Source organism: Aulostomus chinensis, chromosome 12 (genome assembly GCF_037954235.1).
Source record: "Aulostomus chinensis isolate RoL2024-O1b breed Wild chromosome 12, RoL_Achi_v1.0, whole genome shotgun sequence".
Taxonomy (NCBI): domain Eukaryota; kingdom Metazoa; phylum Chordata; class Actinopteri; order Syngnathiformes; family Aulostomidae; genus Aulostomus; species Aulostomus chinensis.
In genome coordinates this window covers 18,388,734-18,411,721 of record NC_141331.1, presented here as the reverse complement: position 1 = coordinate 18,411,721, position 22,988 = coordinate 18,388,734, and the positions used below count along the sequence as shown (strand labels likewise).

The window sequence follows — 22,988 nt, the reverse complement described above, 5'->3', positions numbered from 1 at the left end:
CATCCATCTGGGCGTGGAGCTTTCAAATGACTTGAATTTTAAAGACTAATTTCTTGGGAGCTGATGACCTTTTGTGAAAAGTGGCTTCACTTTTGTCAAGTGGCAAATGAAGCCCAAGTAGTTCCGGTAATAAGCAGAGATCGGCTGCTCGGAACCATCACCCCTCGGAGCTCATCAAGCCCGGCTCTTGTGTAATCTAATTTGATTTTAATGCGTCTCTGAAGGAGATTGTGCTCTTATTACTGTGTAATGATGCTGTTGTCAAGAGCCAGTGCTGATGTGTAGTATCACAACCATGCTAACGGCTTCTGTGACACTCATCTCAGCATTTAGCACATCTCCTTCGATGAACAAAAGTCTGTGTTGTACGATTATGACTTTGTTGTTCTTGCTGTCGCATTCATGATTGACAGAAATAGCTTTAAAGCCCCCTTCTTTATTAGCTTTGTCTGATATGGTACTTTTTTTGTATTCAGTACAGTAGATAGAGCATAACGATGAAGGTCTCCGTTGAGATGAGGAGAATTTTGAAGTGCTCACACTCGGGGGCAGCAAATGGAAAAGTGACAAGCCTGGTGCACTTGTCTATTTTACTTATTCTGTGCCTCTGTTTCATATTCCGCCTCGCACCGCGGGGTTATTTTCCTCCAGGGTTCAGGAGGGCGCGCTCTTTCATTTCTTCAGAAAATTGTTTCGCAGGATTTCAATCTTTGGCTGCGAGATATGACAGAACACAATATCAAGAACACTTATGTTTCTTATCTGCCATTTTTTCTAGGTATAAATAAAAGATCAGTATAAATTTAAGTCAAGTGGCCTCGAATGCACATGTGAGAGATGAGTGTGAGAAGAACTATGAACCTTGGGACAGCCCCACTGCACTGTTCATCGCTTGCTCAAAATTACCTTGGCACTGGGGCTTTGTGTATCATTTGTCAACATTGAAAATCAATTAATGTTGCCATGATAGGGATGGCGATGTAAACCTCTGAGTGTTTACACATAAACTGGATTTTTATCTTTTACTTTAACTCAATGTGACCATTTGTCTTTCAATTCTTTGATTAGTTGGATGCATAATCACCAGAGTATACTAATCTGCCGACACTAATGTTAACAACAAAACAGTAATACTTTCATTCAATCATTTCCATTTCCCGTGCAACCTTCAAATCTCTCTATTCAGAGGAATTCTTAATGAATTGTAAGTCAAGAGAAGCAAAGTAAATTTTACAGTCTGTCATACATTAGGTTAATATGATGCACACATGAACAGCTTGTGTATACTGAACAACCTCCCAATGGTGCAAAAACATCCAAACATCGTCCTATTGATGTCCCATTTTTTTCCCCCCGTTCGGCTCTTGTCAGAGGTCAACCTCAAACAGCGTGCGGTGGAATCAGGCGTTACTGTGGATGTCACATTGATGCATTACAAGGCCCCGGAGGTCACGTCTCTGTAAACATACATTATCAAAACCCATAGAAGATGTGGGGTGTTGACCTCACCGATAGCTTACAGTGTATGTTGAGGGGAGGAGGGTCACACGAAGGCAGGGAGCAACTTTGTAACTGCAATGACTTTCTTGTTGCAAATGAAGAGGGTCAAGCAATCAAGACTGGTCAGGCTCTGTGTCAGCGCCATTATGTTATGCTGTCTGAAATGATCAATGAGCTAAAATAAAATGATCACAAGCGAGGATTGGCCTGCTAATGAAAATGGACTGTTTAAGCATCCTTGGTGAGGAGCCAGCCAAAGAAGCAGGGCAGCAATTTCCAACTCCATGGCATACATGCGCAACACATGGAAGCCGCTGCAATTTTAATGTAGAATTACATTGAAATTATTTTTCATTGCAGCATCAGTAACATGATTCTTTAAGAAATAAGTACAAGGTATCAAAATGAATTTGTTGGAATCATTGACACATGCTCAGATTAATAGATGTTTTCAAAAGTTTATTTAATATTATTTACACAGAATTCAGACGTTCAGCAAATGGACGTCACTTAAGACTGAAAACAGTTAAATGACTGTCTATATGTAAATAAGTTGCATCAACAAAACTCTGAAGCAGAGATATAAAATGTAAAAGGCACTTACGGCAGGTGCACAGTACCGACATCAATCTCCTTTCCTTTCCAGCAATAAATACATACTGTATGTGCATTCTTATGGTACCATGGTTGTGTAAACATGTTGGTAGCACTGCAGTGCTAGAGTACCCCATTCAACACTATCATGGAAGGTACAGCATTATAGAAAAATATTCATAAATAATTTTCCATAAATAAAATTGTATTTTTCCACAAAATATTTTGCATTTGCAGTCTCTTATTAACAGAGAGAGCCACTAGGAGGAGGAAAAAATACAGAGATACACTTGAATTATTGATTGATTCTAATTGCTCTCTGTTATAAACATAGGCTGGAACAGGTAATATAAACAGGGTTTGCTACCTGCTAGTACTAAACAGTTTAATTCATCCCTATTGCTGCAACTATAAAAACAATTCTCAAAAGCTAGTTTATTCTGTAAGTCAAAAATGATAGTAACTGTTGGTTACTGCGTTTTCCCAACATACGGCATGAACCTTTCATTTCAAAGAAAAAGGAAGTTCCAGGTGACTTGATCACTACTCCACCTCCATGGCAGACAAATCTTGCTCTCCATCAGATTTCTCTGAGGGAAGGTCTTGGGATTCTGGGGTGTTGTGTGATTCTGGGGTGCTGTCTGGTGTAGAACTGGGTTCTGTGGCTGTTGGGGTCTGTGGCTCTTCTTGGGTGACTGTTGTATCAGGGACATCAGCCTGCTTGTTCTTCCCTGGTAAGAAGATCATTTTACAGTTCAGATGTCTGGTGTAAAATGGCAACTATATTTTCTAATTTCCAACACATGGGCAGCATGGCTCAGGGGTAGAGAGAGAGCAACCAAAGGGTCGTTGGTTCGATCCTCGACCCCAGTGACCATGTCGAAGTGTCCTTGAGCAAGATACTGAACCCATAACTGCTCCTGATGAGTAAGTTGGCGCCTTGCATGGTCGCCTCCACCATCAGTGTGTGAGTGTGTGTGTGAATGAGACGACACTGTAAAGCGCTTTGAGTGCCGCTAAGGTAGAAAAGCGCAATACAAAATTGAGTCCATTTACCAAATACAACCTGATATTGTATTATTTGGTCGCAGGTAGGACAAGTACATAATCATCACCTAGAGCAGGTGGGTTGGCATCCTCGTCAGATGCAGATGATGTGGCAGCTGCCTCACTAGTGACCTCAGGGAGTCTGGGTGCCTGAGGTCTGGTCTTTCTTGCAGGGTTCAAGAAGTAGCAATATGCACATCGGAAAGCTGAAAAAACACACAGCACATAAACCATACAATACTGCAGGTTCATGTCAACCCTCTAATACAATTTAAGCCACACTTTAAGACCTGGATTTATAAATATGTGATTTACGGCATTGGTTGGAACATTCCGTCTTGATATGAATGTGCTTATAGGGGTCAGAGGTGGTCGAGGCGGTTAAGGGCGCAAGACAAAAACCAGCATTTAGTCCATTTTAACCAAACCCTAGCGCTTTTCAATCAATGGTGTGGTTCGTTCAGGTACTACGGACAGAACTTATACTCAGGTGAGAACCGAAATAACTGGCCCACCTCTTCCAAGTGAACCCTAGTGTTGTTTGACTTCAGTGAGAACAAAATGCGACTTATTCAAACCCAATTACACAGTATGAACGAGAAACGCATAACTATGGGATGTCTGTGTGTAGGATTTGTTTAGATGTAAACAAAACAACAGTTAACCTGACAGGAAGAGGACTGACTGAAATGTCTGAAGACATCAGATGTTTGATTGACAACTGTTGGTCTACATTTTCCAGCACAAGACTTTTTTTTTTAACCAATTACAGCGACTTCTAGCACATTTGCAGTGCTCCTTCATACATGCTTCTCAGCAAATGTACTTTTAATTTGTGCACTGGGAACTGAACCAAATGTATTAATTTCAATTTGACTCAAACTAGTCAAACGAGCTTCAGTTGTGAACGTGACCTTAGAGCTATATGATAATGCTGTGCTGCCAAATACTAGTGAGTTTTATCTTACCAATATAGTCAAATTCCTCTTTTAATGCCATGCCATTGTGGGATAAACACTGCTGACATATGAGAGCAAATCTAAGAGAGGAAAGAAATCACGGTCAATAGATAAGAACTTGAATGCACAACACCACATGAAGTACATGTTGAGTAGAATGAAGTCGTCATCGGAAATCATGTGTATTTTCCAATCACAAGGCACCAACATATCAACCATCTCCACCTCCATGGTAAAAGACAGGACAACAGTTTGGTTTCACGTCACTGCTATTCTCAGGAAGACAACGAACAAAGCAGCGGTCATGTACCTGTTCTGAGGACCGTCTCCAACGAGATACTCAACGACTCTGTCCATGATGCCTCTTTCCCTTGGGAGCACGGGTCTGGCCAGGGGCGGGCCTGGGGGGTGCATCCCTTTAAAGCACAGCATCGCAACCCATTAGACACACTGAGAAGGTTTTGAATGTGAACCACTAAAAACAGAGAGATTTGAAGGAATATCTCAGGGAAATAGTCGGCCAGAATTTCACAGTTTGTTGTACAAACTACGATGCATTCCGCAAAAGCCAATTTCTTAACAACTTAAACACTGTATCTGGCTTGCAAAGCACGTCCAGATTCCCCGCTGCGTTGGAGAGTAGTAATTAATATAATCCAACATCAAGAGCAATCATAGGAAGATGACTGGTCATTTCTGTGAGACTTGGCAGAGTCTCAGTATCCTGCTGCTTATTAATTTACCAACATATGGAAACTCTGTGGTGACTCTTTGTGTCAAATTGCTTTTCACTTTCAATTTCCAACAGAAGCAGGTGATATCAAGTCATGTAAACCATTTGCGAGGTGTTGCCAATGCCAAAGGCAATTTCACCAAGCATTAAAAGACATTTAGTGAGATTCCACCACCATAGCCTAGAGAACAAATGCAGGTCTGGCTAATTAATCATAGTTAATGTAATCCTACCTCGTGCATACCTCACAGTTGGCATTCCACATGGCAATTACAGCTTGCAGCTTCCTCTAGGAGCACATTTCCTTTACTGTTCGCATCCATTTGCATCTTCTATTGAGCGTTCATAGTCCAGAAATAATTCATATTGAATATTCAATACCGCTACACTCCACAGATGCCTTCCATACATAATTACTGTTCTATGGAAGGTTTTTAAGGGTATTAGCTTGCTGGCTTTTAAAATCTTGAACCAAAGATTCAGTGTGTAGCACACACAGTATCAGTATCACCTTCTGTTATGCTCTTGTTTTAGAGAGGTTTAACCTTTTAGTTAGTAAAGGTATTCATACAATTATCTATTACATACACTTGGCTCACGACAGACACTACAGAGCCTTCAGCAGCCAGGGACACAGAGCCAGGGAAGACTAAATCACACCTTAATCGACCACATTATGATGTGGTCCCCCTGTGAGCAGGTAACTTACCAACTCCTGGAACAGGTGTTCCAGGGGTCACAGGCTTCCTCATCAAGCTCTGCTGAGCAGCTATAGCCGACAGGTTCCTCTCTGGGGGTCCACCTGGAGCAGTGTGGGAAGATCGTCCAGGATAAGATGGCCCAGTGGCAAGAGGAGGGCGGGCTGCCGCACCGTTTACAGGATTCACTACCACTGGGGGGGTCTTTGGGACAACATTGCGCTGGCGAAGCTCTGAAAATATTGCAGGTTGTTGAACACTGGTTAAAGTAATCACATCAGAGCAAAGTAGTGAAGGAAGCACGGCTTTCTCCATTAGTCACTGCTACCTTGTCCTGGTTTGGGAGTCATTGGAGGTGCTAGTGGAGTTGATTCCAGCTCCTTGATACGCACAACAAAAGAGCACAGGGGCAAGTTTTTATGGACAACAAACAAACATCCAACACAAAAATGGTTTATATTCGAAAGAAATAATTCACCATTTTCTTCTTGGAATCAGGATCAAATCTGTCCAGAATCATTATAGCATTTTTATACGTCTCAGTTTCCATAACTTCTTCAAGCTGAAAAAGCAAAACATTTTAAGTGTTATGAAAGTATTATGTGTCACACTGCTCAAAGATTTATCCTATAGAATGACATAAAAATGTGGTGTAATCATTCAATGATAACCTCACATAATTAATAGGTGTTCAACATTTCATTACCATTAGAAACACCAACCGTGACATTACAAGTGACTGGCAAAGTGCAGTAAACTGTACATCTTCATTTTAAAAAAAAGTAGCAAACATTTCCAAAATGTTTACATATAATATGAAGAATAATTACATTCACTACTTCGATAATGGAGAGTGTGAAAATCCATCAGCCCTAATTATTGAAAGTTATTAGACTTGACAGAGGATGACAAGTAATTTCTCAGATTTATTTCTTTCCCGCACTAAATGCTATTAATTACAGTGACATCAGCAGAGCGTTTTACTGGGTTAAGTCATTGTACCAATCAAATGCCATCTGCACACATCCTTAGCTTAGTATCCTGTTGCAAACAGCTGAGAGGATCGATAAGAGCAATTCTGCAGGGATTTCTAAGTGACTTATAGAATCAAGTATATGTTCAATTCACTTGAGACAACAATAAATCCAAATATAATTTACTCTACAGAGATTGAGTTATATTTTCTATGTCTAAGTGATCATTAGTTTACTAATGCTACCCTCACTTGTAACTGACCACAAAGCAGTTAGAGAAAATGTGTAGTACAGTGCTGAAACACACTCAGTAAGAAGATAGAATGCTATATTTGTCGTAGCTTAACGACCACCGCTGCTACGCTGGGTGATATCAATCAATTAGTGCTTCAAGTGTAATGTATTGTTCACATGTTTGAAATAAAGTATTCATTCATTCATTCATATTGTGATCCAAAAAGGTGAGTATGATGGGCTTTTTTCTTCATAGCTTTGCAAGGGCTATATTTATTTTAATATAAACACCAGCTAGATGCTCAGGTCAGAAACTTAATTTCTTGTCAAAGGCACGTCAAATTTGCTCTTCATATATGCGATCATTTTTCCTCGAGGGCATCCAAAAAAAAAGGTCTGAGCACATCGGCGACATACCAAATTATTAAGATTGTATATTGAACTTGGAGGCAAATACATGCTTGTTTACACATCCAGCAGTGATGCAGTGCCGTTATTCATTCAATCAGAATCCTGTTTTTGGCCCTTACTAAATATATGAATATATGTCCAATATCTTTCTTTTTTGCTCGGTTTTGGTCCCGATCAATTCCAGGGGGAAATGTAGCATGTTGCTAACTCTTCATTTGGGCTGGTTGTTTACAGTGAGTTTTTTTCATCTCTTTCAAAACTTCACAATGATCATGTTTACATGCATCCCCTATTCCTGTATTAATCCGAATATGACAATATTCTGACTGCGTATGAGTCATGTAAACACCTGCAATAGCCCAATTAAGCTCATATTCCAGTTATTCAAATTAAGAGTAAAACAAACTAGAATATGCTTCCATGAAGCAGAATACTGGGTCATGTAAACAGGAAAATGTTCCTTAAAAAAATACTACTTTTGTCTTCAGATTTGCAAGCACGTAACACGTTACAAGTTGCCATGACAATTGTGATTCCAATAAATCCATGAAATAGTGTTTATACAATTATTTAACACTTGCTTACTGTATTTGAGACTTTTTATTGGTTAATTTTGTTGTGACGCCTTAATATTTGTGTTTGTGAATGGGGTTAATGCAACCTAACATAAACAGGAAGTTTAGCAAGACTGCCTGGCGACAGACCGGAAATGGAGCAGGATTATCGCATGTGCTACTTCCACAATCAAAGAATAGAATAGAATATGCCAACTAACAAGTAAACAATATTATTTCCACAGCTGCAGCACATATAAACACCTTATTTGGAATATTACCTGAGCCAGAACACAGACCTTAATCAGAATATAATGCACATGAATACATAGTCAATGGCCTGAAACCATGTACAACAGGTTGAAAACTATTAGACTAGATTGATAAAAATGTGGTGTTGTTCTGGGTATTTCTGTTATTTTGGTACAATACTGTCCATGCCAACACATTCTATTGAGCTGACAGGAAGTGCTGTTCATGTGCTCCTTTACACTTAAGTGTTACAGTTATTGATCTTCTTCAGCTCTTAAACGGAAAGCAAATAAAATCTCTTCACAAGTTAATCAATAATGTACACTCACTAGCCACTTTATTAGGTACACCTGTTCAGCTGCTGGTTAAAACAAATGACCTAATCAGCCAATCACGGGGCAGAAACTCAACGTCTTTAAACATTAAAACATCCTCAACATGGACCTCCAGAAGTTCAAGCATCAGAATGAAGAAGCAGGTCACTGGAGGAACTTTGGACATGGCCTGGTTGTTGGTGCCAGAAACCAACACGGCATGAACAGTCAGCATTGCTTTACATCTAATTATTGAACTATAAATTGGCACACATATATATCTAGGAATGGTCAACACATCAGTCAGGTTTCAGCTTTGTTCATGGCAGAGGTCCGTGAAAAAATGCCAGACTGGTTGATACAAAGACAACCAAAAATTAAATCACACCCTTGTTACAACCAAGGTCTACCTGTCAAACTAGACAAATATACAACCATACTCACTATTTTCCTTTTTTGTGCTTTAAGATCCTCTAATTTTTCATCTGAAATGAAAAAGTAAACACCAATGTCAATTAAACATGGTCATATTTATGTAATATATAGTAGTAACAAAAGAGATCTTACTATTCCTTTCAGTTCGTCGTGAAAACATTATAATCACACACTTTCGAAGTAACCACACTCTAAGGGAAAATAATCACATAATAAGTTATTTGTTGTCATAGTTACAGTTACAATGCAATTAAAATGTTATTGGACACTTACAATACTGGAAATATTATAAAGGGTAGAGACAATATGAGCCGTCCCATCAACTGCTCGGGCAGGTAGCAGAGATACACCACTACACATGTGATCAGGTAGAGGAGAGTGGAGTATAGGAGAAGCCTCCGGAGCCAGATCTTCAGCTGCTTCTGATTCTTTTCGCAGTTCTCTTCAAATTTCTGTATGTTCTGTGGTGGGAAAAACATGGCATTATATTGGTGGATAGAAGATTGGTGGAGTGCCTCGCGGCTATGCTCCTTCATCAAACAAAAATTGTTAGTTTGGTTCCCTAACCAATTAGATTATCTGTTTGGACTACATTGGAAAAGCTACAAAATGGCCATGAAGAAAGTAACCGAGGACATAAAAAAAAATCTCTGAATTTCATGTCCCTACGGATGGACAAAATGGGGAAACAACAATCAGACACACTGGCGCTAGTTGCAAACATGCAACAGTTAAAAGTCCAAAAACATGAGAAAGATAAGATCTTCGATCTGCAATGGAGAGTGGACACATTGGAGCAATACTCTTGGTGATGTGATTATGAGCGGATTACAAACCAAACACCAAACCTTTGCACGAACAGTGGTTTGAGATAAAACGGACAAGATTCTCCACTGAGTGAGATGATCTCACTGGAGCAACGGGTTGTCCAATTCCTTCAGATCAAAATATGCATATCCAAAGCCAAAACATAGCAGCCAATCACACTCTCCCCAGGAGAAGTGCAAAAACTACGCTGACAAACATTCTGCAACTCCAGAACTGCTAACTTAAAACCGATCTCCTGAAGCAGGCCAGAAAGCTGAAGGGGAGGGGAGTGTACATTAATGAGCATTTAACCAAGAAGAATGCGGAGACTGCAAGGGAAGCAAGGAATCTGAGAAAGCAGAACCAAAATACAGGCCACGTGGATACAAAACTGCAAGGTTTGGATTAAGCTGAACAGAACACCGATGATGGTGAATGAACTGAAAGATTTGAAGCACTACAAATAAGGACTTATGATTCATCATGACCATCACAGTTAGGAAGAAGATATGGAAAAGAAGGATAAACTGGATGCAAGACACTTCTGCGTAATCATAGACGACACACACACACGAACACAGGAACAAAGACAAGGAAGCAGAGATGCACAGCAGAGATATAATGGACACAATAATACAAAGCAAAGCATCAGGACGCATACAACCACATTAAAAAAAAAAAGTAAGTCACAAGAATAATTATGAAGATAAACCATGGATTACAAAAGGGCTGCAAAATGCATGCAAAAAGAAAAAATACTTTATATAGGAGATTTCTTAAAAGCAGAATAGAGGAGGATGAAATAAATATGACATATAAAAAGAAATTGGTATGCATTCTGAGAAACACTAAGAAGGAATAATACAGGAAATTGCTGGAGAAAAATAAAAGCAATATTCAAGGAACATGGAAGACAATCAATAGCTTAATCAGGAAAGTTTGTAAGAACAAACACTACCCTAGTTACGTCACTAAAAATCATGATGTAAATATAAACGATAAAAAAGAGACAGCTGATGAATTCAGTGAATAGTTTGTAAATGTGGGGTGTAAATCAGCTAATGAGATCATACAGCCGAGTTACATCAAAGGTATAAATAGATGTGACAGAAACATGAATACTATGTTTTGAAATGGAATAAATGATAATGAAATATTGGACATTGTAAAGGAATTTAAAAATAAAAAGTCTACTGGTTATAATGCCATTTAAATGTCAAAAGTAAAGAACACTATCGTATATACTGTCAAACCCCTTACACATAGGCAATCTATCATTCTTAACAGGTGTCTTTCCAGATAAAATAAAGATAGCAAAATTATTGGTACTGATATAAATGGAGATACATTTATTTTCCAAATACACACCAGTTTCTTTACTTCCTCAATTTTCCTCAAGATATTAGAAAAAATATTTACAAAAAGACTTGAAAATGTTATTGAAAAATTCAATGTATTAAATGAGCAACAGCACAGATTTCGAGCCAACAGATCAACATCAATGGCTATAATGGAATTGGTTGAAGAATTGCCTTCATCAACAGACAACAGAGAGTATACAATGGGGGAAGTTGTCGACCTCAAAAAATCATTCGATACAATAAATCATAAAGGTATTAATGGAAAAACTGGAAAACTATGGTATTACAGGTGTAGCATATTCCTGGGTGAAGAACCATTTGGTTAACCAGTACCAGTATGTAAATATCGAATGCTGAAAATTCAGATTTTCAAAAGATCACTTGTGGGGTACCACAAGGGTCAGTCCTTGGACCCAAATTTTTCACTCTTTATTTAAAAAGATATTTGTAGGGCATCAAAACTGCTACATTATGTAATATTTGCTGATGACACTAATTTGTTTTGTTATTTGTTATATTGGATATAGTCAGAATGGGACTGAATAATTTGAAAAAAATGGTTTTCTGTAAATAACTTGTCAGTGAATTTAAGTAAGACAAAGTTTATGGTGTTTGAAAATAAAAAAATAATAATACTGATGTTAAACTAGTGATTAATGATGTACAAATAGAGAGAGTATGAAAACAAAATTTTGGCTGTAATGACAAACCATAAATTAAACTGGAAACCCCATATAAATATAAAAAAATATTTAAATAAAAAAAATATCAAATCTATTTCAATACTCTATAAAATGAAGGACATCTTGGACCATAAATCATTATTAATTTTGTATTCATCACTTATTCTCCCTTATATTACATATTGTATAGAGACATGGGGAAATACTTGTAAAACTAATACTGATATTGTGTTTTCTTGTTGCAAAAAAGACCCATCAGACTGGTTGATAAGGTTGAATATACACACCGCACTAATATGCAATTCATACACTCTCAGAATTTGAAATTTATGGATTTCGTTAATTTTAAAATACTTCAGTTAATATATAGTGCACATTGTAGAACACTTCCAGACTGAATCCAAGGGTTATTCACAAAGATTGAAAGGAAATGGGCAAGAACTAATATGAAAAGTAGATGTGTGTCAGTGTATGGAGTGAAGTTATGGAGTGATTGTGACAGTGAATCGAAAGAAAGCAAAAATATGGGTACATTTAAGAAAATATTTAAAAACCAAATTATTAGAAAGTTATGTTTGTATGTTCTAGCGTGTTTCCTTTAGAAAAAAGGGGAAAGGCGGAAATGTAGAAAAGACAGAAAAAGGCATAAAGAATATCTGCTAATTTATTTCACTTTCAATATTTAAAAATCACCGCTGCCAAAGTCATTTTTGTTTGAATATACTGAATTCATGTTTTTAAAAAAGGGTAGATAAAATAAGCTTAGGCTTCAGTCTACACATTTTTTTTCAGTCAAAGAAAATGGAATGAAAATGATCGTAATATTTTGTAAATGATTGGAAAAATAAAATAAACTAATAAAAAAAAGAAACAATGTCGGTTCACAGCACTTGTACAAAACCAATTACATCCACAGCTCTAATGTAGTAACCACTTTTAAAAAATATCTAATTTTGGAATGCTCAGTTAAACCAGTCAAATTTTCTCCATTTCTTAATTCTTCCATATTTTTACCATACTCCCTCCCACACTTGTGTGTTTGGACCTTCCCAAACAGCAGTTATCACTCGTTTGATTTTTTGATATTCCTTACAATCAGATACAATAGGCTGACAAATTTCAGCGGATGTGGCTCATTCGACAAAATGCCATGTACAGATTAGGGTAGGGCAATCAGCTCTGTTATCAGCTCATCCACTCCTGTTTAATAGAGATCGCTGGTTTATGATCAAATCGAGTGAGGGGTGGGAGGAGTCACATCAGTGTTGGGCAGCAGCACAGATTTATTTCGGGTTTTACCCTGATGCCACTGATGAGCTTACCACTTCTACACAACTTACATTCAAGCTGTGCAAAAGATGTGCTCCAGTGAAAGACATGCAGACTATTTATTTATTTGTACACCTGTGGACTCACCATCACTCTGAGGCCACTAAACTGCATCAAGCTAGCACCAGAAATGCACCTCGCCAGTCCTCATTACTGGCAGCTTTTGCCAAAGGTGTAAAAAAACAACCAAGGCAGCACGACATGGGTCAAGTGTATAACAGCTGTTCCAAGATATTTAGCAAAGGAGTACAGTAGAAGAGCAGAGAATCAGGGTTTCAGAGATGGAAGAGCACCACAGTACAGTGGGTTACCTGGGTCATGATTAAGGAAAGTATGTTGCTCCATCCAAAACAAAATCTCGAAATGCATGCAGTCGGATGGAAATTCTAGAGATTATTATATAAAACATTTTATGATATTACGTTAGTTAATAGGCAATGCAATCTTCTTTTGAAAAAAAAAAATCACCATCCGTCCATTCATGCACATACCGGCATTCAATCACGGATCGCCAATGGAACAAACCGAATATTGATGCACTAAGTCCCTTTTAAAGCACCGCCTATCTGCAACAGGACATAGCATATAGCAAATACGCTGATCAAACATTGCTGATTTCCATCTCAGCGCCATAAACAGTACAACATGCAGGTTATTATATTTTACCCATGTAAGTAGTGTCCATGACTGCCAATGATTATTCAATGCTGAATGCAGTTTTATTGTCATTTTGCAGTCACCCAAAGTCTTTAAATAGGAATGTTTGCCAGGCCCTTCCAAGTTTGTTTAGTCACAGTATTCAACCTTTCCTCAAGTTTTTTTGCCCAGGAGCAGTCCTCCATATACAGCTCAATACCAGATACTCCCTAAAACTGGAACCAGCGCTCAAAAAAATCTGGCATCTGTCAGGCTTTAGTCCTGAGTTACTTGTTAAATGTTAAAGGAAAACATAGCTCAGCTCAAGTATCATTATTTGAGGTGCTTATTCAGAGTTACTGCAGCACCTCTGGAGCCAAAATAATGCTTAAGACATCCGTTTAAACACATTCTGCACTTGAAAACTATAAATATGTGGAGCACCCCTTTTAAGTGTTGGTTGCTTGATCCAAAAATAGCTAACGGACACAGCTGAAACACACTTGTAGTGACTGTAGTTCCACTATTATAGTGTGTCACAGGAGAAACTGATCTCACGCCGTCATTAACGAGTATGTAAATGGAATAACACAAAAATAAAATAAAGAATATTCTTATATGACATTATTGCTCTGCCTCTCCTTCAATGCCACTTGACCTCTTCAGTATATGAGTAGTGTCAATTGCTCCAAGGACAGGGGCTGAAAATAGCCTTAGCTTAACTGTCGAAGACCACTAAAGCCCCATCAGTCAGCAAGTGAGGGAAGTGGTGTGGCACTCACTGAGACATCTGATCACTGATGGTCAAAAGATGCCCTTTATATATGAAGACTTCCAAAGCACTGGTGTCACAAGAGCCAACGCTCACAGGGCCAAAGGCACAGTAGATACTGGATATACTGTAACAACAACAACAACATATGAACGGCAGCGACAAGTGCAGGTGCAACAGCAGGTTTGCTTATGGATATATGGAAAAGAAACAGGAGACAGCAGGTTTCCACTGGCGTGCTGCAGAATTAGCAAGTGTGTTGTTAAGAGCGCGCACGAGAGAGAGAGGAAGAGAAAGACAGAGAGAGAGAGAGAGAGAGAATGTGCCTTCAATGGGACTGCCTTATAAAGACCTGCACATTTATAGTGTCAATTGTTGGTGAATAAATGCTACAGCACCTCAAGAACCAAACCAAGTTCCTGTGTTTTGCCTTTTCAAATCAACAAACCATCATAAAAATCTGGTTCACCTACTGACTGAAAGACCCAGATGAATGCATGGTTGTTGAAGCCACAATAGAAATCAAGCCTATCTTAACCAGTTGTTGTTTTTAGTTATTTCGTTAGTATTTCTTGCAGATGCTGGCTTCCATTACCCACTGTTTTCATAACACCTATATCACATAATGGCTTGTTTTTTGCAAACAAGTCCCCCTAGGCACATCAGGCTACGAACAACATGCTACAAAATATTTCAACTGTTATTTGTCAAGCTTTTAGTCAGTTTAGATTTTGTTGTTCAACAAATAAAATCGAAACAACTCTAACTCTAAATCATACTTTTAAATGAAATACACTTCTACAAATCAGACAAAAAATATATATAGTAAAACATACCTTATCTATTCCTTCCAAAATCTCCACAGTGGATGGTTTAGCCTGCAAGAGAGTGAATAAACAGTATTAACCATAACGGCCCTCTTGAGCAATCAACTTCTGGAGTGGAAACTTCCTTTTTCATCTTCCCATTTCTGTACAAGTTGCTATCAATATGATGGCCTGTGTGTGCCAAATATAACCTAAAAAGCAAGAGAACCTGGAGGTGTGTGTTGGTAATTATTTACATTGATATATCAAATGCAACTAACTGAAGCACAGCGATGACATTTCTACGCAGAAAATGTATGTAATCTGCAGTAGCAAGCAGCTGCATACAGTGGTTTGAGATCAGATTAGTACAAACCCTCCACCGTGAGATGAGAGCTCCCATGTTGATGACGCTGTTTCTGGGACACTCCTCTAGTTTTCAAATAGATAACCTCTCCACCTGTTGAAAAAGGTGAGCGTCACTATACAAGCACCAGGAGGAGAGTCATTATAACGTTGGTTCTCGATAACGATGCAAAGGTGCAACGTTTGATGGCACGGAGACTCAGTGCATCAAGTCTCTTAGCCGTTGGCGACATAACGCTAAATCAAGCACGAGTGTCGCACTTATAACTACAATACGTTGAAAAACCTTTGACAAAACCAAACAGTGGTTCATAAATATTCCGTGAAGTTTATCAAAACAGTAATATGTCAAATAACTTTCTCGGTGAACGGGTCGAAATCTTTGCTAACTTGTGCTAGCAATCTGAAGAACTTGACTCTTTCACTACATTTGACAACGACGTCAACTCGAACCAGCGATGACTTTGTTACCGGGTATTTAACCGAGAAGATTCACCGTGCCCCGAATCTACGAATGTTTCCTAAACTAACTTATTAACTCTCTTTGTCAAACAGTCTCAGCAGTTAACAGTTAGCACTACCATAGTGGCTAACTAGCTAGTAACGCTGACTTAAGTCCCACCAGACATGGCTCTCTTGTATGACAAACATACCGGCTTTAAGAAAAAGTAGACCAGAATTAATGAATAAACAACAGCTCGTTATGCAGAAATATAAATACCCTGGAAATAAAGTTGCTCGCTTTGCACAGCCTGTCGCTCCAACTGCCTGAATACAAGCAGACTAGTGTGAACCAAGATGGGGGAGTGTCCACTAAGGGACGGGCATGGAGCCTATGGGCGCTGGGTCTGATGATGGTCATGATGTTATGGAGAAAAAAATGTATATAATGTAATATGGGAGGAGCAGAATGGCTTGGTTGTAGAGTGGCCGTCCAGCAACCGAAGGGTCGCTAGTTCGATCCTCACCTCCCCCAGTGACCATGTCCAAGTATCCTTGAGCAAGATCCTGAACCCCTAATTGCTCCTGATGGCCCTGCAACGGACTAGAGACCAGTCCAGGGTGAACCCCGCCTCTCGCTCAATGTCAGCTGGGATAGGCTCCAGCCTCCCGACCCTTAATGGATAAGAGGTATAGAAAATGGATGGATGGACAAAGTAATATGTCAACTATGTCAAATGCATTCAAAAACCATTCCTTAAAATAAATTGGTAGATTTTTTTGGATGTGCTCCGCAAACTCAGGCCGTTTAGGGTTCCGGTGACTCCTCCACACAGGGCTGCAGCCTGAGATTCAAAGACCCATGAAAACACAGAATAAGTGGCCCTATTATCATTGATAGTACATTCAAATGATTACTGGTCAATGTTTTGAGCTGGCTTTCATGATCTGAAAAAAGTAGCTCATTGCAATCATTTTGACTGATGCTGCAATTGTGATATGAATCACAATATTAGAAAGAATCATCATTCTGGCGTATTTTTCCACATTTTAATTAAAAAAATGAACTGAAACGATAACTGTATGATTTTTGCATGGATCAGTACAAACAAAGAAAAATACCATTTGAAGAATGGTCCAGAAATGTATTCTATTCCATTCTACATGGCTGCAGCACCATAGTACTTCATTTACAGTATTATTATGATACTCAGTTTGCATTTAGCATTTTTGATATCGCATTAGACCTCAATGAAATTTCGACAAGATTTTGATTAATTTTTCTGTCGTTTTTTTGTGGACCCCTGCTGGGCCCATAGATTTGCTCACCCCTGGCACCCCTTGCGCTGAGAGTCTCTTGTGCACAAATTTAAGAGCTGCGGAGGCTTGACTAACGTTATGTGGCCCAATCCAATGACATGAGCTCAACTTGAAGAAATACTGGGACATTTCACTCAAAGGAGGGCCTCTGTCATTATCATCATACACTATTTTTCTATTTTTCACATTAAACAGCCCTTTAAGTAAGTTAAGTAGTTAACTAATATTGTAATGTGTCACAGCACAGCCCTGCGACAGACTGGTGACCCGTCCAGGGTGAATCCTGCCTCTCGCCCAGTGTCAGCTGGGATAGACTGCGCCCTCCCCCCTCACGACCCTTAATGGATGAGCAGTATAGATAATGGATGGATGGATGGGGTGTCACAGGACACAAAACAGCAGAAGAGTAGAGAAAATATAGAATAAAGATAAATAGTAAAATAGAAATTTAAAAAATAAATATTAAAAAAATATATACATTCCACAATAACAATGAATATGAGAGGTAAAAACAAATGGGGGAATGAAAATTCACCAGTGTTGGTATAAAATAACAGCCTCCCCCCTTATCTTTCATTTTTCATCCGAGTCAATCCACTCACTCGATCTGGCTGGATCTTGGAGACGCTGGAACACCCAGCTTGTACTGGGCTGTTGCAAGGTTCACAAACTTCCGGAGCACATCATTGGGGTTTATGTCAGTTTCAACTGTCGTGCTATCAGGATGGAGCAGGTGCACCTCCAAAACATTCAAAAACACATGATCAGATCTGGCTCTCACTCCCAAACTGACTGGACAACTCTACCGGAGGGATGGACTGTGCCGTATAACATCTCTCCTATTTGAACCGTTAAAAAAGTCGGAGTTGGATAACCTTACACATGGATACTAAGTATAATTCGTGGAGGAGAAAACATTTATGTGGTAACCGACAGCAGTTTTTAATTAGACTTCACTCGTGAGTCCAACTCATGTGTAGTTTCAATATACCGGTGAGCACTGGCATTGCAGTTATGGATCTCGCAGAAATCCCAAAATAGCTGCATAGGCATTATCATGATGCCTGTCAAGTGGCGTGACTGGATGGACTACTTTGACCCCACCTCGATAATTATCAGTGGTCCAGCGAAAGGTTTACCAGGATGATAAATAAGTCAGATGTGTATGATTGTATGTGTAGATTTTAACGAAAATATAAGTCAACGCTGATTCTGCTAAACTATTGCATGTATACTTGTGTAATATTGACTCCAACTGAATCCTTTTCCTCCACATCAGAACATTTGAATTCCCAGTACTGTTAGCACAACATCAACTGATTACATGGAATAAATGCACTCAGAGAGAGTATCCACTGGCAATGAATAACCATATGAGTGTCTTAAATGTCAAACAAACTTTTATAACTGTTATATGACTCACATCCGAAACAGGTATGAATATACAGCCATTGTGTAAATAGGTATGTGTGTTGATTTGTGCTCTAGCGCGGCCTGCTCTGTCACACTCTGCAACACCCTGACATGAAAAGTACAAGCTTCAAGATCCAGACAACTTGATGTAAAAAAGTAACAAAGCTGTCTAAATGCAGTGAAGTGCTGCAGGCAGCTGACTGGTACAGGTGGCACACACAAGCAGCCGAACTTGGACAGCGTCAGTAAGTAGTTGTGGCATGTTGGCTTTGATTTGTAAGTATTCGCTCTGGTTGTCTTGAAAGGTCAAAAGGAGGAGTTTGGTGAATGCAGCATTTAGGCACTGGTCATGGTGGTAGTATAGAGGGGAAAAAAGAGGATTTGGTTCCAATCATGTATTTCAAGTGATTATTTTTGACCACACTTGTTTTTTCAGGATAAGAACAATAGTCAGAAACAAATTTAATATCTCTACTCAGCTGCACCGTCCTCCCTCCGTGGCCTGCAGATGATGATTACAGGTTGGTATCAGCTGATAGATGAAAATGTGTATCGAAGTTTTTGTCAGAATTGTACTGAACTTACTTGAAAAAGTGTTGTCTGAATGTTGGTGTGAATAAATCATTGCAGCAAACTGTGCAGTGCATGCTGGTGATGCTGTGTAAAATGCCCATATAAAAGACTACTCCCACTATGATATTCAATTGCATTCATCTCAAGCATGGGCAATAATTCCCTCCTTTGCGGCTGTGTTCCTCCTGTGAGTATCTACCAGTGTTGTATTTCATCCTGTGGGTCTGTTATTAGGGATGTTCTGATCAAGATCTTCTGGCCACAATCCCATTCCAAGTCATTTAATATTCTCTCGGCTAGTACAAAGTCCAATTATACTTTATATGCTGTATTTATTTACATAAGGCAATATGCAATGTTGATTTAAAACACATCTTGCACATTGACTTCACAGAGTAGCCATTTGACTTTGGCACACCGTTTTTACAAGATAGTTAATCCATACTAAAGGTCCTGTTTCAAAACTCTTTAATTGATCTGCTTGAAGTATCGATATAAATTAAAGTTTAGCTGGAGAAAATGAAAATGTGAAGGATGTAGTTGGAATTACAGACAAACAGTCCTCTCACAAACAGCAGTATTCCTGAGTATTTTTTCACGAATGATTGAGTACAGACACTGACTCGCAGATAAACATGAACCAAACCACCACTTCGATTTGTGCCAGTTATTTATATCTGTTAATTATAAATTGCTAATCTGCTGGCTAGCTCTTTTTTTTTTTACACTAATGGCCAATGAGAATGGGTTTATTCGTAAACTATTTTGCCAACCACATACAAGAAATATCAATGCTTTCACATTGAGGAGCAGATCAAAGGAAAATTAAATTGCTCAAAAAAAGAAAGAAAGAAAAGGTTTTGCAGATGTTTTCAGAGAGTCAACAGTCATCGCAGTGGCCAGAAGTTTGGGTAGCTCCAGTAAGCTGCCTTGTTGTGGCTGACTCAGTACCATCTATGAATGACCGTGTCTGAATACTGCGAATTGTGGCGAATTACAGTTGCTTGATAGTACTCCTACAGTAGACCTAGCAGACCCACCACAGTTTAATGCTGTGTAGCAAAAAAAGAAAGAAAAAGAAAAAGTCATCATTATTGTATACACCTCTAATGTCAGGCTGAAATTTTCCTATATCAGCTGGGGAAAGACTAAATCAATTAATTATTTGTTAGCTTAAACCATCTAGCTTGATTGGCTAGTCTTTTTGCCACTTAATAGTGGCCAGAAATGGTCTCTTGAGCTAACTAACACTGTGAGGGTTGCAGCCAGTTCAAGAGTTTAAAATGTGTCTTTTTTGGGTCTATATTTCTAGCTCCATCTAGAATTCTTAGCATCAAACCTTGATTTTTATTTAAACCAAGTAAGAACTAATGGAGGTTTGGCACAACAAAGAAAAAAAAAAGTTATTTGAAATAACACCTTTGGCATTTTATTGTTAATTGTTGCATTATGAAGCAGAACTAGAATCATCCATTAACAGGCATATACAAAGGGATAACATTAGCATTTAGACCTAAAACATTAGCTTCATTATTTTAGCATTTGGCAACAGGATAAATAAAGTAGAAATGGCTGCTGTTTCAGACCAACATCATTGGCTGGTCCAGTGCAAGACTTCCCCGACGAGCTCTTTATCACCTAAACTGTACATTTGTACAAATAAAAATTGTACCAGAAAATAAAGTCAAAAACAGAATTCATATTTTTATTAAGGTTGAGGAATATTTTACACTTCACACTGCCATTCATTGTACTAAGCTAATTAGCAGTTAGCCAGTGTAGCTCCCGAATACACAGAGAGAGTGATGGAGGGTTTCTTGTGTGGCTCTGGGGAGGGTGGTGAGTACATTCCCCCCAAAAAGTTGGTGTGTTCCTTTCTGTGGCATGTTTGCGGTCACTGCGGCTGCTTCTCAGATGGTAATGATTGAATGCTGATCCTGTGAAAGAAAATGTTCTTAGTTTAGCTCACTAACATAAATGATTTAATCAGACTAAAAGTTTTGTCTGGAGAAATTACTGTTGCTAGCTTGAACAAGGACAAGCTAACACAGTACGACTGAAGAATCACTTACCTGCGTCATTTCTCCTTCCCAGTGTGCCAAAAGCTTAACGACTTTATGTGGGAGATACCATCTTCTTATTTGCAAAGGGTGAGTTAAACATACATTTGTTTGTAGCATAGATTTTCCATAGGTCAAGGAGAAAGTCCATGTAATTTATGATAATACAGATACTCAATGTTGTATAAATTAGTTTTTTTTCGTGTATTTGCTGTGTTTTGGATAGATTGTGATGTCAAGTGAGGGACAGATTACCCTGTACTACGGTGGGAGGTGGCGGGATCAAAGCAAGTGGGGGGCTATTCAATACTTAAAATATCTGTCGGTGAGGTTTTGTGAAGACATTGTGCTGCTGAGGGGTTACAGTTTTCATGTTGTGTATAACGTCAGTCTTTTTACATGTTAAATGACGGTGAAATAAACACCTGGTTGGGCGACACCTCCTCTCACTCAAGGTTCCTCCATGAAAAAAAAGGCACCCATTTAAAGCAGCGAATGTGAGTGAGTGTCATGAGAATACAAACCTCTAGTGTATCGGGTGAAACAGGTTACCCATGAGGATTTCTATCTTGAGCTTGCAGGATGTCAGATATAGTCACACTGGCTCATATTTGGGCTTTTAACCACTCATGTTGTATTTTTACCAGGCCCAGTTCAGACCTGGCATCACTGCACCCGGGTCTGATCGCTGAAACCACATTAAGAAGTGGTCTGAGATGTACTGAAGGCTATGTGGCCTTGTTGCTTTGGAAGTGTGAACACAGATATCACCTGATCTAGTTCAGACTGCTTGGATTTTTTTCTTTTGTTTTGCTGTGATGGAAATGTTTAGCCTTACTGCATGTTATCTGGTTTATGGACACTTGATGACTTCCTGCTTCTCATTTACACTTTTACCTGCAAGTTGGCCCTCCCCTGGTCCCCTGTGTAATTTTAGTCCGTTCTGCTTCACCAACATAAAGTTATATATTTTTTAGCTGTCCTAGGCTCATTTAACATTGGGGTTTTTGGTTCAGTTGGACACTATTCCTTTTAGAGTCATGGAGCAAAATGTCTTTCAGTGTTCCCTCGATCAAATCATATAATGGTAACAAAAATAAATACAAGCCCTGGATCTTCAGTTTTGATCCACTCCAAATGCAGTGGGTTCGTCCTTGGTCTATGCTCCACTCCTACACAATGTGTCATGAAAATCTTGCTTTACTTTGTTTTTGTTTGTGGGTTTTTTCTGCCTAATTTTGCTGAAACTGAGCCCAAAATAACCTGATGGGTAAAGTTGGGTCACCATTGGATTGCAGATAGTTACTTCTGAAATTTTTCTCAATTCTTTTATTCTGGCTCTATGAAACTCTTGATACAACCCTGAAATTGAAAGGTGAAAATGTATTTACAATGCAGGTCAACCATTGGTCTTTCTCGCTACGTATACTGGTCAATTTTGTCACCATAAGGGCAAATGACAGACTCTTGAGGAAATGTGATCTTCTAGCCATGCTCTCCATGTCAACCTCAGCATTATCAGGTAATATTAGGGGGACATAATCTCTCAGCATTTGGTGGTAAAAATGTTAATTGACTTGTTTTAGTTCAATTTAACCTCTTCAAATGCACATTTTCAATGTGGCCTAAAACACAATATGAAGTATTATGTTGCAATGCAATAAAGCTTCATTCCTTTGATTTAAGATATGAATATAGAGTCTGTTAGGGGCCAGA

At 38.8% G+C, this 22,988-nt stretch overlaps 1 protein-coding gene and 1 long non-coding RNA gene across 6 annotated transcripts; one reads left to right on the top strand and one right to left on the bottom strand.

The window, feature by feature from the left end:
- Positions 1-1,949: 1,949 nt before the first annotated feature.
- Positions 1,950-16,476, bottom strand: lnpa (limb and neural patterns a). Of its 5 annotated transcripts, none has more exons than XM_086220631.1 (13): positions 16,434-16,476; positions 15,476-15,559; positions 15,130-15,171; positions 8,979-9,166; positions 8,838-8,896; positions 8,715-8,755; positions 6,010-6,093; positions 5,860-5,911; positions 5,543-5,764; positions 4,411-4,516; positions 4,110-4,180; positions 3,210-3,347; positions 1,950-2,825 (listed from the first exon to the last, which is right to left on the bottom strand). In XM_086220631.1, the coding sequence occupies exons 2-13, from the start codon at positions 15,500-15,502 to the stop codon at positions 2,638-2,640; spliced, it is 1,218 nt and encodes a 405-aa protein (XP_086076757.1). In that variant the 5' UTR covers positions 15,503-15,559; positions 16,434-16,476; the 3' UTR covers positions 1,950-2,637. The 5 variants fall into 5 exon arrangements, with proteins under 5 accessions (XP_086076757.1, XP_086076755.1, XP_086076758.1 ...); XM_086220629.1 differs by lacking the exon at positions 16,434-16,476 and adding an exon at positions 16,187-16,305; XM_086220632.1 differs by lacking the exon at positions 16,434-16,476 and adding an exon at positions 15,937-15,955.
- LOC147252355 (uncharacterized) lies at positions 15,305-21,340 on the top strand. The gene is made up of 3 exons (XR_015118750.1): positions 15,305-15,334; positions 19,076-19,160; positions 21,307-21,340. It is a non-coding gene; the product is annotated as an uncharacterized LOC147252355 (long non-coding RNA).
- The last annotated feature ends 1,648 nt before the right edge of the window (positions 21,341-22,988 follow it).

What these genes read in the sequence shown, in the direction of transcription:
- lnpa (XM_086220631.1), bottom strand. Translation starts at nt 15,502, where the DNA reads ATGGGAGCTCTCATCTCACGGTGGAGG. An exon ending in CTGATTCCAAGAAGAAAATG is followed by an intron (nt 5,912 to 6,009) that starts GTGAATTATTTC and finishes GTGCGTATCAAG; the next exon opens with GAGCTGGAATCAACTCCACT. An exon ending in AGAGGAATTTGACTATATTG is followed by an intron (nt 3,348 to 4,109) that starts GTAAGATAAAAC and finishes GTGTTTTTTCAG; the next exon opens with CTTTCCGATGTGCATATTGC.